The sequence below is a fragment of the Sphaerodactylus townsendi genome, linkage group LG16 (assembly GCF_021028975.2).
Source record: "Sphaerodactylus townsendi isolate TG3544 linkage group LG16, MPM_Stown_v2.3, whole genome shotgun sequence".
NCBI classification, from domain to species: Eukaryota; Metazoa; Chordata; class Lepidosauria; order Squamata; family Sphaerodactylidae; genus Sphaerodactylus; species Sphaerodactylus townsendi.
This window is the reverse complement of record NC_059440.1, coordinates 22,676,607-22,691,512: the sequence shown is the minus strand read 5'-3', so window position 1 is coordinate 22,691,512 and position 14,906 is coordinate 22,676,607. Positions and strand designations below refer to the sequence as shown.

Genomic DNA, 14,906 nt, shown 5'->3' with positions numbered 1-14,906 from the left:
ACTCTGGACATGCTCAGGAACACAGTTTTCCTTCAGGCCCTTTCAGTTGTGTCTGGCAGGGGACGAGGAGGTAGGGTGGCTGGATCCAGGTTGGGAAACCCCTGGAGATTTGCAGATGAAACTGGGGAGGACAGGGCGACTAGCGGGGTCCCACGCCATAGGAGCCCACCCTCCAGGGGAACTGATCTCTGTCGCCTGGAGATGAGCTGCAATTCCAGGGGGGTCCCCAGTCTGGAGACTGGCATTCCTAACTGGCATTCAGCAGGAAAGAAGTCCAGAGAGGGGCTTTGCACCCCCCTTTCATTCCCCCCCCCCCACACACACACACTCACTCCTTGCAGACATGCATGAGAGAAGAGGGCAGGCTGCATGAGCCACAAGCCAGCTCTCCCTCCGCCCTGGCACCCCCCGCGAGGCTGTGCCTCTTCCAGGGCTCTCTGCTGCTCTCCCCCTCCCTCTCCCTTCTCCTTCCCCTCCCCTCCTCTCCCTCCTTCTCAGCCTCTCCGCTTCACATCCCAGTCTGCAAAGCATCTTTTCCCCCTGCGCCTTCCTGAGCCGAGGAGCCAAAAGCTAGAAGGAAGGGGAAGCCGAGCGAGCCACGGGTCCACCCAGCTGGGCAGCAAGCCCCCCCCCCCACCCTTAGCATCCTGCTGACCCCCTTCCTCGCCCTCCTCTTGCTCCCGGGACCGCGGGGCTTCTTGCAGTGCTGGGGAGTCCTGCTGGGGCTCTGCTCCCCCTCGGCCGCCTCAGGCTGCAGCCACTGGGCAGCTAAGGAGCTCGGACCCCCTCTCCAGCAGCCAAGCGAGCCCCCTCCCCAACAGGCCAGCAAGATGTCGGAGGTGCTGCCCTACAGCGAGGAGAAGCTGGGGCCCTACGGCGACGGGGCGGACGTGGGGCAGCTGTCCTTCACCTGCCGCTTGCAAGACACCAGCAACTTCTACTCTGGGGGGCAGACCAAGCGGCCCCCCAAGCTGGGCCAGATCGGCAGGAGCAAGTGTGGTGAGACATGGGGGGGGGGGGGGAGACGACAAGCTGGGGAGAGGGTTGTTAAGGGGTGGCAAAAGGGGGAAGCTGAGGAGGGGGTTGTCAACCGGGGGGGGGACTTTTGCATGGGGGAACCCCCCAGAGACGTCCACTTCCCATCTTGGGAGGAGGGATTTGCCCCCTCCCCAGTTGGATTCTGCAGAGGTTCAGACTCTGGTAGAACTTTTTTTAAAAACGGGGGTGGGGGGTGGGGGCACAAAGCCACCATTAGCAACCCTTGCAAAAATCCTCTCTTATGCGTATTTTGCTCCGCGTCTTCCTCCCTTAGAATATCGTCCTATGCACTTCTGATTGGAAGTGAGCCCCGAAATGATCCAAGCCACGATTTCCAGGTAAAGGGTGCATAGGATGCAGCCTGAAACTTACCCCCCAAACCCCTCTGCTGCGGCTCCCACCCTAACCGTTGCCCTGCCAGGAATTAGGACCCCCTCCAATTCCATCCCACCCTTTGCCCATTGGTTCTTGGGTCTGGCATCACTGATGGAGATCCGATGTGGCATCTTTAAAGCGTTTCGCAGTTGCCTCATCTTGGCACCCGCCTTTCCACCCTGCTAGGTTAAACTCAGCCCTGTGACTTCAGATGGATTGAATGCATTTGTTTGGTTTGCTTGCTTTATATGTACCCTGCCTTTCTCCTCGGTGGGACCCCCGAACGTCTGACATGCTTCTCCTTTCCTCCATTTAATCCTCTCTACAACCCTGTGAAGTAGGTGGGTTGAGAAACTTGGAAAGGTCCAAGGTCACCCAGCGAGCATCCGTGGCAGAGTGAGGATTCGAACTCAGATCTTCCAGATCCGAGTCCACTCTAGCTGTTGGGCCATACTGCTGTATTCATCACCAACCCTTCTGTTGACGCTTCCTGCGTGCAGCTTCCCTCATCCATATTAACACAGGCACAGACTGGCCTGTCTGGTTATATACTCGGATTCACCTCTGTCCAAAATTTCACCCTAGGCGTGCCATCTGATTCCGTCTCCCATGTTCCGAACTTTGGGATGACACCCAAAATGCATCAACACTAGGGCAGGAAAAACCATGTGATCTGCAGTCACCCCGTGGCTTTCTTGATGGGTACCAGCTCTGTGTGAATCACAGCTAGAAAGAGTCTCTTTCCAAGCTGTTCTGAGAGGAGGAATAGGAATTCGAACCCACCTCTATACCTCTTTGCAAGAAGTACAATTGGAAGGAGGCCTCTGATCTCTGCTTGAATGGGGCCAAGGGGTTGTTTATGCGGGGTGCGAGGTTTTTCACTGTCTCTACCGTGCTGTTTGTGTACAAAGGGAAAGGAGGAAGGAGCATGCATTTGGACACATGTGCGATGCTCTCTGCGCAGAACTGGGGTGTTTTTTTAAACCTCCGCTTCCTACTGCAGTGGGATAGAGAGGAGTATCCAGAAAGGCAGGCAAAAGTGTTCCAAATCCACCCTTCAAAGCAAAATGATCCAGATTTGAAACCAAAGTAGCTGCATGGATGGGAATGAATGGACTGAAAAGAGCTGTCTCTACTTGCGTGAGGTTATGATGGGACCACCTGCTTCTGGTTATTTGTTTTCAAAGCCTGCAAGCAGGTCGGCCACATTGAAATCTCTCTGATACCCCAACCCTTTGCTTTGGAGGGGAGGTTTGTTTTCCAGCTGGGTCCTTTGAGGCATCCTTGGCTCAGACCACATCTTTTGGCAGGTACAGCAAGCTTTTCAGCTGCACAGCATTGTTCATCAGGCGGAGAAACTTGCAGTGGTAGCAAGGCTGGTTTAAAAGGCAGGGCAGTGCCTTGACTAGGGTTTGGATCCAAAATCAAACTCTTCATTGCCATAAGATGATTTTCTGGAGGGAAATGTATTTGGAGGGGATGAATAGTCAGTGAAAGTCAAAAAGATGTAAGGGAGGGGCAGAGATAGGGAAACTCAATCAGGGTTTTTAAAAAAAAGCTTATTCAGACATGAGGTACAAAATGTTTTGGCCCTCAAACAGATGCAATTCATTTATGATTCTATTTGTTTTATTTTGCAATGAATGGGCAGGATTCGTATCCAGTTGTTCCTTGAGATGGAAATATTTCCCCAAAGATCTCCATGTTTCTTATCAATCAGCAGCAATAGGGGGAAATCTCTCTGCCGTCTATGGTGTACAATTCCTGCAGTTATTAATTTCGGAATAGTAAATGTGAACCAACTAGCAGTGTCATCCGGCATTTTATTTTTAAAACAATTCTCCCCTCAACAATCCTTCATCTTCATAGTCAAAGTTTTTTTTTGGGGGGGGGGGGGGGGGGCTTTCTTTTTTCTTTTGTCTCAATTACCTTGAAAAGATGAGGTTAGGAACATAATCTCCTCTGATGTGCCGAATCCTCTACTTCGGTACCAACCATACTTCTTGAAGGAGGGTCTGATCTGTGATCTCTCTCGGTCTCTTCTGAAAAAAGGTCACCATTTCCTGGACTTTCCTAATCAAAAAGAATCTGTGAGAATGGACCATACACAGGATGTGTGTGTGTGTGTGTAAGAGTGGGAGAAAATTCAGTTGGAACTGAAATGGAGTCACCAGTAGTTCTTCTGCATAATAAACATTTTGCAATGTTTAAAGCCAGTGCTCTCACCCTAACTTATACAGGGCGTTGTTTCCTTTAAAAAGTTATCTGCAATGAAATCTAGTTATCAACTTGATTATTATCCCCCTGGCCACCAATGTGCTTGGGACATGGTTCTACCTTTCTCATATTGTCCTCACAACAGCCCTGTGAGGTAGGCCAGGCAGAGAGAGAGAAGGAGAGACTGCCCAAGCTTCCTAGAAGCATGGAGATTTGAACCCCGGTTTCCTAGATCCTCGTTCAATAACGGAACACTGTATCACACTGGCTCACAGTGAAATGAATGAAAGTCTTCTTTTAAGGTACCCATGTAGAACCATACTGTGTCTCACGGTGGGGACGCTTTTGGATGTCAGCAACAGAATAGCTTAGTCAGTGGAATACCGCAATGTGCCTTCATTGTTTCTGTTTTTCTACTTACAGTTGTGATTGAAGACGACCGAATTGATGATGTGCTCAAAAACATTTCCGAAAAGCCACCTCCGGGCGTTTAAATCTTTCCACAGAGGAGCTGAGTGAAAAAGAGGGGAAATATGATAATTTACCTTGTAACGTGTGCGTTGTTGGGGTAAAGACATGAACAACATCAAAAAGAGGGGGGAAGGAAAGATACCCAATTGCACTTTGAAGTTGTTAGCTGCTGAGCCAGTGATCTACCTTGCAAATTTGCAAATCTTAATATCTGGCTCCGAGACAGACAAAGATGGCTGAGGAAGGTGGTTTTTTTTTGCTTGCGCGCTTCCCCCTCCTGCAAACCAGTCAAACAGAAAAATAGTAATTTTTTAAAAAAGTTTGAATTACAAAGTACATATTTCAGCAGTGACGTCTAAATTAACAGCAACATCCTTTTCCCCTGGATGATCAATACTGTGTAATTTTAATCTGGGATTTTTTTTTTGTAGAAAAAAAAAGTCCTTTAAAACAATGAAACAGCGAAACGGTATTTTTCTGACCTTGGGCGAACGTCACAGGTTAAGGTTGCTTCAAATGAACACTTGTTTACATGGTTCAACCCTGCAAAAACAATGTAATGCACTTGCGTAGAATATGCTCTGCGTTTCCATTTTTTTATGTCTGTATTCTTGGATGTCAAGGGGCGGGTGGGTGGGAAAGAATGATCTATAATTATAAATATATAAAATATATATATTTAATTCTAGCTATCTTTTAAAGTCTCGACGGAATGTGAGCGACCAAAACTTTTCTAAGGAAGGGATTCTACTGAAGAAGGATTCTTATTTTTTATTCTTTTTTTTTGTTCCTGAAAACTGTTCACAGAGCTGGTATATCTCAGTTGTGGCACAGAGGCGAATAGAGAGATTTAATTTTATAAGTGAAACCAGAGATAGAAAAGTATGTACGCTGCTTTTTTTTTTTAACTTATCAAGCAACCTGGTATATGGGCAAGCTCAGATTTCCTTTCTCTTTCTTCCAAATATTGTGGCAGGATGCTCTCTTTAATAAACTATAATTAAACACGTGAACATTTTTTTTAAAAAAAGAAAAGACAAAAAAATTAATTGTAAAAAAACAAACAGTTGTGCCAAATATCTTGAAATGCCATTTTTCTTTTCATGTTTCCTATTTTGTGATCTTGAGTCAGTGTAAAGTTGCACTTTGTACCCAAATTCTGTTCTTTCTAAGCTATTGACTGACTATCTAGGTATATAAACCTCTCTTTGCTGATAACAGCTGATTTGAGGAGTCTTCTGGATTTGGTTTCCTTTCTCTCAGTTCTCGATTTTATTATTATTATTATTATTATTGATTATTATAATTATCATTATTTTTGCATGATTTGCAAAAGAAGACAAACATGCCTCCAGAGGAGAGGAAACTATTTTTTTTTCTCGGCTGTTCTGTTTACGACTCTCAAATGACATTGTGACGGGGACTCTTTTACTTAAGAACCTTGTGTCTCTTGCACTTCCGTCTATTGCACAGGGCTATTTCTGAAATGTACAATAAAATAAACGAAAACAAGGCTCGGACTGTGCATCTCTTCTGGTGCTGGATCTTTTCCCCACACTACGTAATCTACATGGACACAATCCTATTCAGATGTTGTATCGCTGTCAAGAAACTCAGATGAAGGGCTGGCAACTTGACAAGAGCCCTTTGGTAGATCCTTCACTATGTCTATGGTCGCCAACCTCCAGGTGGTGGCTGGAGAGCTCCCATAATTCCAATTCCAACTGATCACCAAGGGATAGAGATCAGTCCCCCACACCACCCCAATTCTCCCAAGTATTTCCCAACCCGGAACTGGCAGCTGTCTCCCTGAAGTCCTATTTTTGGATGACCTCCCCTACCACTAGGCATCACTGCCCCTTCTTGGGGCCCTCTACCACCAGTGAGTGAGGGGGCATCAGTTGAGGGCAGGAATGAGGCTGGGCAGTGATGGATTTTGATCACCAGCCTCCTCAGGCAGCAGATGGGGAGAAAGGAGTGGAGAAAGTCTGTAGCTGCTCTTCCTGGTGGCTACACAGGTGCACAGGTGAACAGCCAATGGCAAGTGTCAGTGTGGGAGCCAAGTTTATATCTACCCCTGCCTTTTTTTCCCCCGTTGGTGGACAAGAAGGCCCACCTCAGGAGAAGAATCCTGGATTTAATTCTTTGTTCATGCTGAGGGATGAGCTGTAGTATAGAAAAGCAGCAGATGCCCTCTCGGGAGTGTAGAAAGTGTAGTGTGATGTAGTGTAGAAAGGTGATAGAGGTCCTCCCAGGAACAATGGGCCAATCAGACTGTCCAGAACTATGTTACCACTGCAGGAAGTGGCAGCTCTGCAGGGTGGACTCTATGGTATACCATAGAATCTTGGAGAAATAGAAGCTAGAGGATACCTGATCCCTTTCGATCTATCTCCCCAAACTTCATCTTCCTTTGGCATTCCCAAGCCAGAGTTGGCAACTGTACTCATGGTATAGTAATCCAGAGTAGAGAGCCGAGTTTGATTCCCCACTCTTACATGAGTGGCAGACTCTAATCCTCCACAAGTAGCCTGCTGGGTGACCTTGGGCCAGTCACGGTTCTCTCAGGACTCTCTCAGCCCTCACAAGGTGTCTGTTTTGGTGTGGGGAGGGGAAGGGAAGGTGATTGTAAGATGCTTTCAGACTCCTTCAAGGTAGAGAAAAGCAGCGTCTAAACACCTCCTTGCACACTGATAGGAGGTCTTTCACACCCGGTTTCCTTGTAGGAACAAATTCAAAAAGGGTTGCAAAACAAAGATTGCCAGGACAATTTCTAAATTCAAAATAGGAAGAAAAGTAAATTGACATCAGATTTCTAGGAAGAGGAGAAGTTGTGACTTACTGAAGAGTGACCCTATTCTTGTGCCTAGACTTGTATAAAGATGGATTGCAGATCCAGGTAAGAGGGTTCATGTGTGAACAGCTAACAACACAGGGGAGGGGGGATTTCTGCAACACCCTCACCTCCGAGATGACAGCTTTTCAGCGGAATCTGCTTATATGTTCAGCTTCTATTCATCTGGCACAGGACAGTGAGAGAAATCTCATGCTGGTGTGAACCAGGCCTCCGGCAAAGATAGTTTTGTCGTCATTAAAACCTCGCCTGCATAGCTCTCTTTGGCCTGATCCCATATTTTGCAGGTCCTAATGAAAGGGAATCGGCTTCTTAATTGCTTGCCATCCATGAAACCAGACCAAGCCCGATTTCTGGCAGTGAGAAATTTTGCTGGATGCCATGAACTCTCCGGCAGCATTTATGTGGCCTACTGCAAAAAATGTTTGCGATCTTGAGTCATAACATTGAGTGCGGCATCATTAAAGCAAAGTCTGAGTCATCAAAGACACGAACGGGGGCGTGACAGGCGGCGGTGGCACAAAGGGGCGTATAACCACATGCATGTTCAGAAACCAACAACCGGATTATCAGAGACCTTGTTTACATTTTTTTTAAAGTTGACAGTTAGGGGAGGCTTGGATAGGGATATAAAGTGGACCCTTTTTAAAAATCTAATTGGGCTTATAGCTCCAACCCCACCTAGCACCACCCTTCATACCTGAGGGCACCCCTCTTCTTTAAAGGAACAGTTGGGAAATAATATTGTACTATAGCTAGATTTTAGTCCAGTAGCACCTTAGAGACCAAGAAGATTTCCAGGGCATGAGCTTTCAAGAGTCATCAGACGCAAGTAGGAATGGAGATCCCTTAGTCCTTATATCCCAGCTGGAAGATGGGACAGGTGTTTCAAATAAAAGACTTCTCAGGGTTGAATAGGGATATAGGATTCTAATCTCCCTATATATGCTATTTTTCTAATCCTATATATTTATTTATTTTATTTATTTATCATATTTATATACCGCCCTCCCCCAAAGGCTCAGGGAGGTATGCTATTTTTCTGTCCCTGAGCATTTCTACCCTGCTGTAATGGATTTTCCTTCTAGGTGAGGGGCGGGGGCATAATATTTCCACTGAGTTTTAGCCCCAGCACCTTTGGGATTTTTAAAAATAAGGTTTTGTATTGATATATTTGCAATAAAAAATAAATGTCACCAATTTTAGAACCGGAGTTGTCTATATGATGTATTCATGAAATTGTACACCATGATCCGCAGTAATGACGTAAATAGAATGTTTATTTATGTATTTGTTCCTTTTAAATGTCCTGTCTCTCTTGACAATCTACTGAGAGCGCAGTTCATGATTTGAAAGTATTGTATCATTTAGGTATACACCTAACTTTTCCTCAGTATTTTGAAATGGACTATATCTGTTTATTTTCATTGACTGTCGACCACTCTTCAAGGCAAAGAGAAATGTTATAAGCAACTTTTCAAACTGTAAATGTAAGGCTGGTATTTGAATGCTTTCCCATGGTTTGAGCATTTGACTTTAAGCCCTTAAAGTTTTTCCCATAAAGAAAATGCAATTACAAATGTTAATATCGGCTTACAATGAAGTTGTATTCCTCAATGTACACTAAAATAAAACCATTTTAGATGGTGCGCATTGCCAAGCTCAACCGCTAAGTATGATTTCACTCTCTTGGTATGATCTAATCTAGCAGTTTGGCCAAGAAACTAATTACATTTTTTTTATTTTTGCTAAATGCACACACGCATATCCAATTTTGTCTCCCCCAGCGTCCTGAAACTTTGGGTAGCTGTCATACTCTTATTCTGAAATAAAGTTGGAGGTGTGTTTTATTGTATGCCCCAAAAGTTCGAGCTTTAGCATGTATTTTAATAATGACTGTTCCTCAGAGAAGCCTCCTCATTCCGGGAGTAGTAACATGCAGAGCTGCAACAAGCAGACTCCCTCAGAAGTCTGGTCATTTTGCTGCATCTCCAAACAAGAAGAGCAAACAATTAGCCGGTTTTGTTGAAGTTAAAAAGCTGGGCAGAATTATCCTCTCCTTATGGCAGATTATTGTCATGCAGCAAAACTATCTTAGGATCCTTTGTAAGGGGAATAAGAGAAAAGGCATGATATGTTGGTACTCAGCTATAGCAGGCAGCCTCCTCTACAGATAGTTACTGTGAGCTCACAAGAACTTAATATTATCTGGTTATTTTATTTCTTGTTGACCACTAACATGAACTGGCCCTCAGTGAGGAATTACTCCTCTACTGTACCATAGTTTAACTCCACCTTCGGCCAATATAGATGGTTCTTCCCCCTACCCCCACCCCTTGGTTTAACATCACAGCAATCCTGTGAGGTAGGCTAGGCTGAAAGAGAGCTTCCATGGCAGAGTGGGGATTTGAACTTGGGTCTCTCAGATCCCAATCCAGCACTCTGATGACTATGTCACATAGGCTCATTCCGCACATGCAGAATAATGCACTTTCAAACTGCTTTCAGTGCTCTTTGAAGCTGTGCGGAATAGCAAAATCCACTTGCAAACAGTTTTGAAAGTGGTTTGAAAACGCATTATTTAGCGCGTGCGGAAGGGGCCATAGACTCTACCCCATGGCAGCAGTTTTCCAAGATCCCCAGGACAGTTTTTTACCAGTTTTGCTATTTCAACTAAAAAATCCCTGGTTTGTTATTTGATTGTCCCATATGCAAATTGAGCTCATGAGACTTTGTTTTGTTTTTCCTTGTACCAATTTTTTTTCAAGCTAAATTAATGTTTTCTCTGCCTTTTGTAGAATTTTAAGGACTTGCCTCACTTGTTTTTCATCTGCAATGTAAGCTAATCTTTCGGTCCTGAACTGATGGACAGTGCCTTCAAGTCTCAGCCGACTGATGGGAACCCTGTTGGGTTTTCAAGGCAAGAGATGGACAGAGATGGTTTGGCATAACCTGCCTCTGTGTAGCAACTCGGGACTTCCCTGTAACTCTCCCATCCAAGTAATCAGGGCTGACTCTGCTTAGCTCTTGAGATCTGACCAGCCTGAGCCATCCAGATTAAGGTGGAAGGGTGAGGGGAAAATTCCAGAAATAGGAAATTGTCCCAGAAACCAGAGCCTGTGTGGCACTCTTCCATTGTATGACAGCCTAAGTATCTGGGGCAAGACAACTGTGACTCTTTCGCATGCCTTTCAGTTTCACTGGTGCCAATAGGGCTGAAATAGTCAAACCCCACTCTCGGCCAGATCTCTGTGTGTAAATAGTTGCACAGATGAGAGGTGGTGGTAGGGGCCTGTTTACTGAGGCCCCTTCCACACATGCAGAATAATGCACTTTCAATTTACTTTCAGTGCACTTTGCAGCTATGCGGAATCGCCTAATCCACTTGCAAATAATTGTGGAAGTAGATTGGAAGTGCATTACTCTGCATGTGCAGAAGGGGCCTGAGTGAGGAACTAAAAGACCATTTGTCCAGAGTCCTCCCACACCTGTTCCAACCTCACACTGGACTAGTTTCCCAACTCTATCCTTGCATTGTGACCTATGGATTGACCCCCAATGCTCTGTTGAATTCTGATCCTACTGGGTCTCCAGTGGTTCTGGCACATTTTGCTGCCCAATCCAGCACTGACAGTATCCAGGTTCCTCTTTCTTGTTTCCCCACCACCAAACCACACACAGGAACGGAATGTTAAATCCTGCTTGTTTTGTTAAAACTAAGAAGGGTGATAAGTACAGAATATGGGTCTTGTTCTGGTGTTATAACTGGGCAGCCTGGCAACCGCATGGCGCTGGATGGGATCTTTAGACTGCTGCAAATAAATATCATCCCTGGTTTTGCTCTCCAGAACTGAACGTTAAGGTTATGTAATGCTACTGTGGTCTTGAAGAACCTGGATCTGGCAGGCGAGCGCACACATAAAAAAGAAATGAATCCTGTGTATTGCAAAGCACCGGAGCTAGATCCTAGTTAAATGCACTAAGTGCTCTGTTAAAGTGGAAGGGGCGTGTAGCACGAGCTTGGTGTTAATTGCAGGAATTCTGCAGCAGAATCAAACCTTCCAAGGCTCATGGGAAGGAGAGAGAGGCACAAATGAGTGCCAAGAGTCACAGAGAAGGGAAAGATGAGCAGAAAGCATTAAAAGGAATCCAATTTGACTCAGGATTGCATGGGAGAATAGGAAGATAAAACTGTAGCTTTATGTACTTTTAGGCTTCTGGGTTTGTTTATTTATTAGAGTTCTACGCCACCTTTCCCAACCAAGATCAGGCCCAAGGCAGCTTCCATGTGTTTTTAGTGTGGTGTAGTGACCAAGAACCGTGAAGTCAGTCTGGAGAACTGGGCCTGTTTCCTCACTCCTACATATGAAGCCTGCTATGTGACCTTGGGCTAGCCACAGTTCTCCCGGAACTTTCAGCCCCATTTACTTCAAAAAGTCTATTATGGGGAGGGGAAGGGAAAAAGTTTGTAAGCGGCTTTGAGACTCTTACAGTTGAGAATAGCAGGGTATATTTAGGCTTCTTTTAGGCTTCTAGATTCTTCCTTGTACCTTTATGCTTTTGGGGTTTATTGGCTAAGTTTTAAAAATGATTAATTTTAATAATGTTATGTTTTATGATTTTTTTAAAAAAAATCTTATTAGCTGCCTTGCACAGGTTTATGAAGAGGTAGAAAATAAATGTTTTAATTAAAGAACCATGAAGTTGCAAAAGTCCCCCCTCAGCCCTGGATCCTGTAAAAAAATTTTCTACAGTCAATGAGGACTAGAAACTTGGGGTGCAAAGCTTATCATAGAATCAGAGAGTTGGAAGGGACCTCAAGGGCCATCGTCCAACCCCCTGCAATGCAGGAACACACAATCAAGGCACTCCCAACATATGTTCATCCAGCCTCTCTTTAAAAACCTCCAAAGAAGGAAACTCCACCACACTCCAAGGGAGTGCATTCCACTGTCAAACAGCCCTGACTTGATGTTTAGGTGGAATCTCTTTTCATTTGCCTCAAACCCATTACTCCTGGTCCTAGTCTCAGGAGCAGCAGAAAACAAGCTTGCTCCCTCACCAACATGACATCCCTTCAAATATCTAAACACGGCTATCATGTCACCTCTTAGCCTTCTCTTCATCAAACTAAACATTCCCAGCTTCCTAAGACTCTCCTCAAATGGCATGGACTCCAGACCTTTTACCATTTTGATTGCCCTCCTCTGGACCCATTCCAGCTTGCCAATATCCTTCTTGAATCGCGGTGCCCAGAACTGTACTCAATATTCCAGGTGAGGTCTAACCAATGCAGAATCGAGAGGTACAAGTACATCCCTCGATCTAGACACTATTCTCCTATTGAGACAACCCGGAATCACATTGGCTTTCTTGGCCGCTGCATCACACTGCTGTAAGATGGAGTAAGCATGGAATCACAGAACAGGAATGTCCCACAGCTGTTGCCTCTCTTGGACTATGTACACTGTGTCCAGATTTGGAACACCGTCTACAAATAAGTTCACAGAAAACAATAAAAATACTGTTTTACACCCCCCCCCCCAAGGACATAATTAGGTCACTCCAGTGAAGTAACGCCTTCCTCTGTTGGATGACCATATCAGTTCCTACAGTGTACTTTTCTGCAACAGCATCCCCACGCATTACTGTAAGTGCTGAAAAGAGACCCGAACCCCTTCGACTAGCTTTGAGGGTGGCAGCTAGATGCTTACGAATGCCCTGATTCTTCCTCTTGTCAGTGCAAGCTGATGAGGTTTCAGGCTTTATGCAAACAGCGGCAGCATTGTTCAGGAAAGTCAGAACTGGAAAGGCTAGGCAAAACAATAAATTGTATTGTCTCCTTAAAAACAAAATCCCTGCCAACGAGCACTGGTATTTGGACTGTTAGTATTCAGTCTGAAGCCCACCACCGGAGATTCGGTGTGAAATGGTGGTAGAGAATTGGAATGGAAGTGCTCCAGATAGGGTTGCCAGCCTCCTGTACCCAGACTGTTTTTGAAGACGCTTCAGACATTTCAGTTTGTTCAGAATGCTGCAGCCAAACTGTTGACCGATCCACCATGTTTTGCAAATATCCAGTCCATTTTGTGGCATCTGCACCATTTTCCGGTTGGTTTCTGGATCAAGTTCAAGGCGTTGGTGTTAACCTTGAAAGCTCTAAATCAGTGGTTCGCAACCTGGGGGTCAGGACCCCTTTGGGGGTCGAACGACCCTTTCACAGGGGTCGCCTAAGACTCTCTGCATTAGTGTTCTCCATCTGTAAAATGGATAAATGTTAGGGTTGGGGGTCACCACAACATGAGGAACTGTATTAAAGGGTCGCGGCATCAGGAAGGTTGAGAACCACTGCTCTAAATTTTCTGGGACAATCATTACCTAAAGGACGTCCTCTTCCATTACGACCCCTTGTGATGCCTTTATTCTACCACATGTAGGCTTTGGGTGGTGTCTGGTGCTCGATTTGCCTATTTGGGTGTGACAAGGGTGAGAACTGATTTATCACAGCCCTGACTTGGAGGAGTGCTTTGTCAAAGGAGACTCATGCCCTATGGGGCTTCTCTACATTCCACAGGGCACGTAAGACAAAATCATTCCACCAGGCATTTCACTAACATATTTTGGGTGGACTCAACCATTAGCAGTGTTGATTTTTTTAATGCCAAAAGCTGTGTGCTGTTTTAATTGGGTTATTTCTGCTGACGCCATACCCAGATCTCCAGGAACTGCCCAACCTGAAATGGAAACCTATCTCCAGGTGATTTAGGGACAGTCACTTTTTCAACCTAACCTCCTTCACAGGGTTGTTGTGAGAATAAAATGCAGGGAAAGAGAGTGACTTTATTTATTTATTTATTTATTTATTTATTTATTTATTTATTTATTTATTTATTTATTTATTTATTTAGGCACTATGCAGCCCCATCCCCGAAGAACTCTGGGCAGTCATGCAGCATATAAAAATAACAGTATAAAACAATCAAACATTGAAGCAGCAGTAAAAACTAAAATTTATTTATTTATTTATTTATTTATTTATTTATTTATTTATTTATTTATTTATTTATTTATTTATTTAGGCTTTTATACCGCCCCATCCCCGAAGGGCTCTGGGCAGTGTACAGCATATAAAAATAACAGTATAAAACAATCAAACATTGAAGCAGCAGTAAAAACTAAAATTTTAGATTGCTTTGGTCCACTTTGAGGCGAAAAGCAAGATGCATATACATCTAAAGCAAATTACCTAGCTTGACAAAAAATAGTTTTATAATCCACAGTAGATCCAGAGTTAGGGATATCTTCTGCCGAATAACTGGAAGTCTAAAAAGATAACCAATTCCATCTTTTGCTCTCAGCCAATCAGATTCTGCTTGTTAGGCTCCACCCATCACATTCCAGGGTTTGCCTTGGTTCTGCACCCATCCTACTGGTTTCTACCCATGATTGAAAACAATGGGTGGACCGGGCCCCAGGAGGTCAGGTCTACCAATTCTTCTTAACAATGAGTGGGCCAGCTGTTTGGAGAGATGGTCTACCCCTGGTTGAAAGCAATGGGTAGACCTGGTCGCCGGAGAGCTAATCCCCAAGATGAGAAGACCTGTCAGATTTTTGGGAGGAGGGGGCACGATTTCAGTGCTAGCTCTGGGATCTGTTTTCTATAGATATGTTTCTGACCGTCCCTCTGACCTTGCCCAAAGGGCCAGGATTTTGAGAGGCTGAAGTTGCTGGCCGCATAACCGAGGCTGGCATTTGCTTTTATAAACAATGCCCCCCGCAACGACAGTTTCATGCAGAGTGGATTTTGTCCTGGAAACTGAGCAGCTCCCCAATCCACAGTAGAACAGCTGCTCTGGTTTGTAAAACTAAGCTTGCTTGGAGGCAGGGGGAGGGGGGGGGCAGAGAAATAGAAATAGATTCTGGCTGCGATAAAGCACTGCGGATTTTTTCA

General features: G+C 44.9%; 1 protein-coding gene across 1 annotated transcript; it reads left to right on the top strand.

Annotated features, from left to right (window-relative positions):
- The first annotated feature begins 556 nt into the window (after positions 1-556).
- CAMK2N1 (calcium/calmodulin dependent protein kinase II inhibitor 1) lies at positions 557-5,614 on the top strand. Its single transcript, XM_048519269.1, has 2 exons — positions 557-999; positions 4,054-5,614. Exons 1-2 carry the CDS (start codon positions 831-833, stop codon positions 4,122-4,124), a joined length of 240 nt encoding a protein of 79 aa, XP_048375226.1. The 5' UTR covers positions 557-830; the 3' UTR covers positions 4,125-5,614.
- The last annotated feature ends 9,292 nt before the right edge of the window (positions 5,615-14,906 follow it).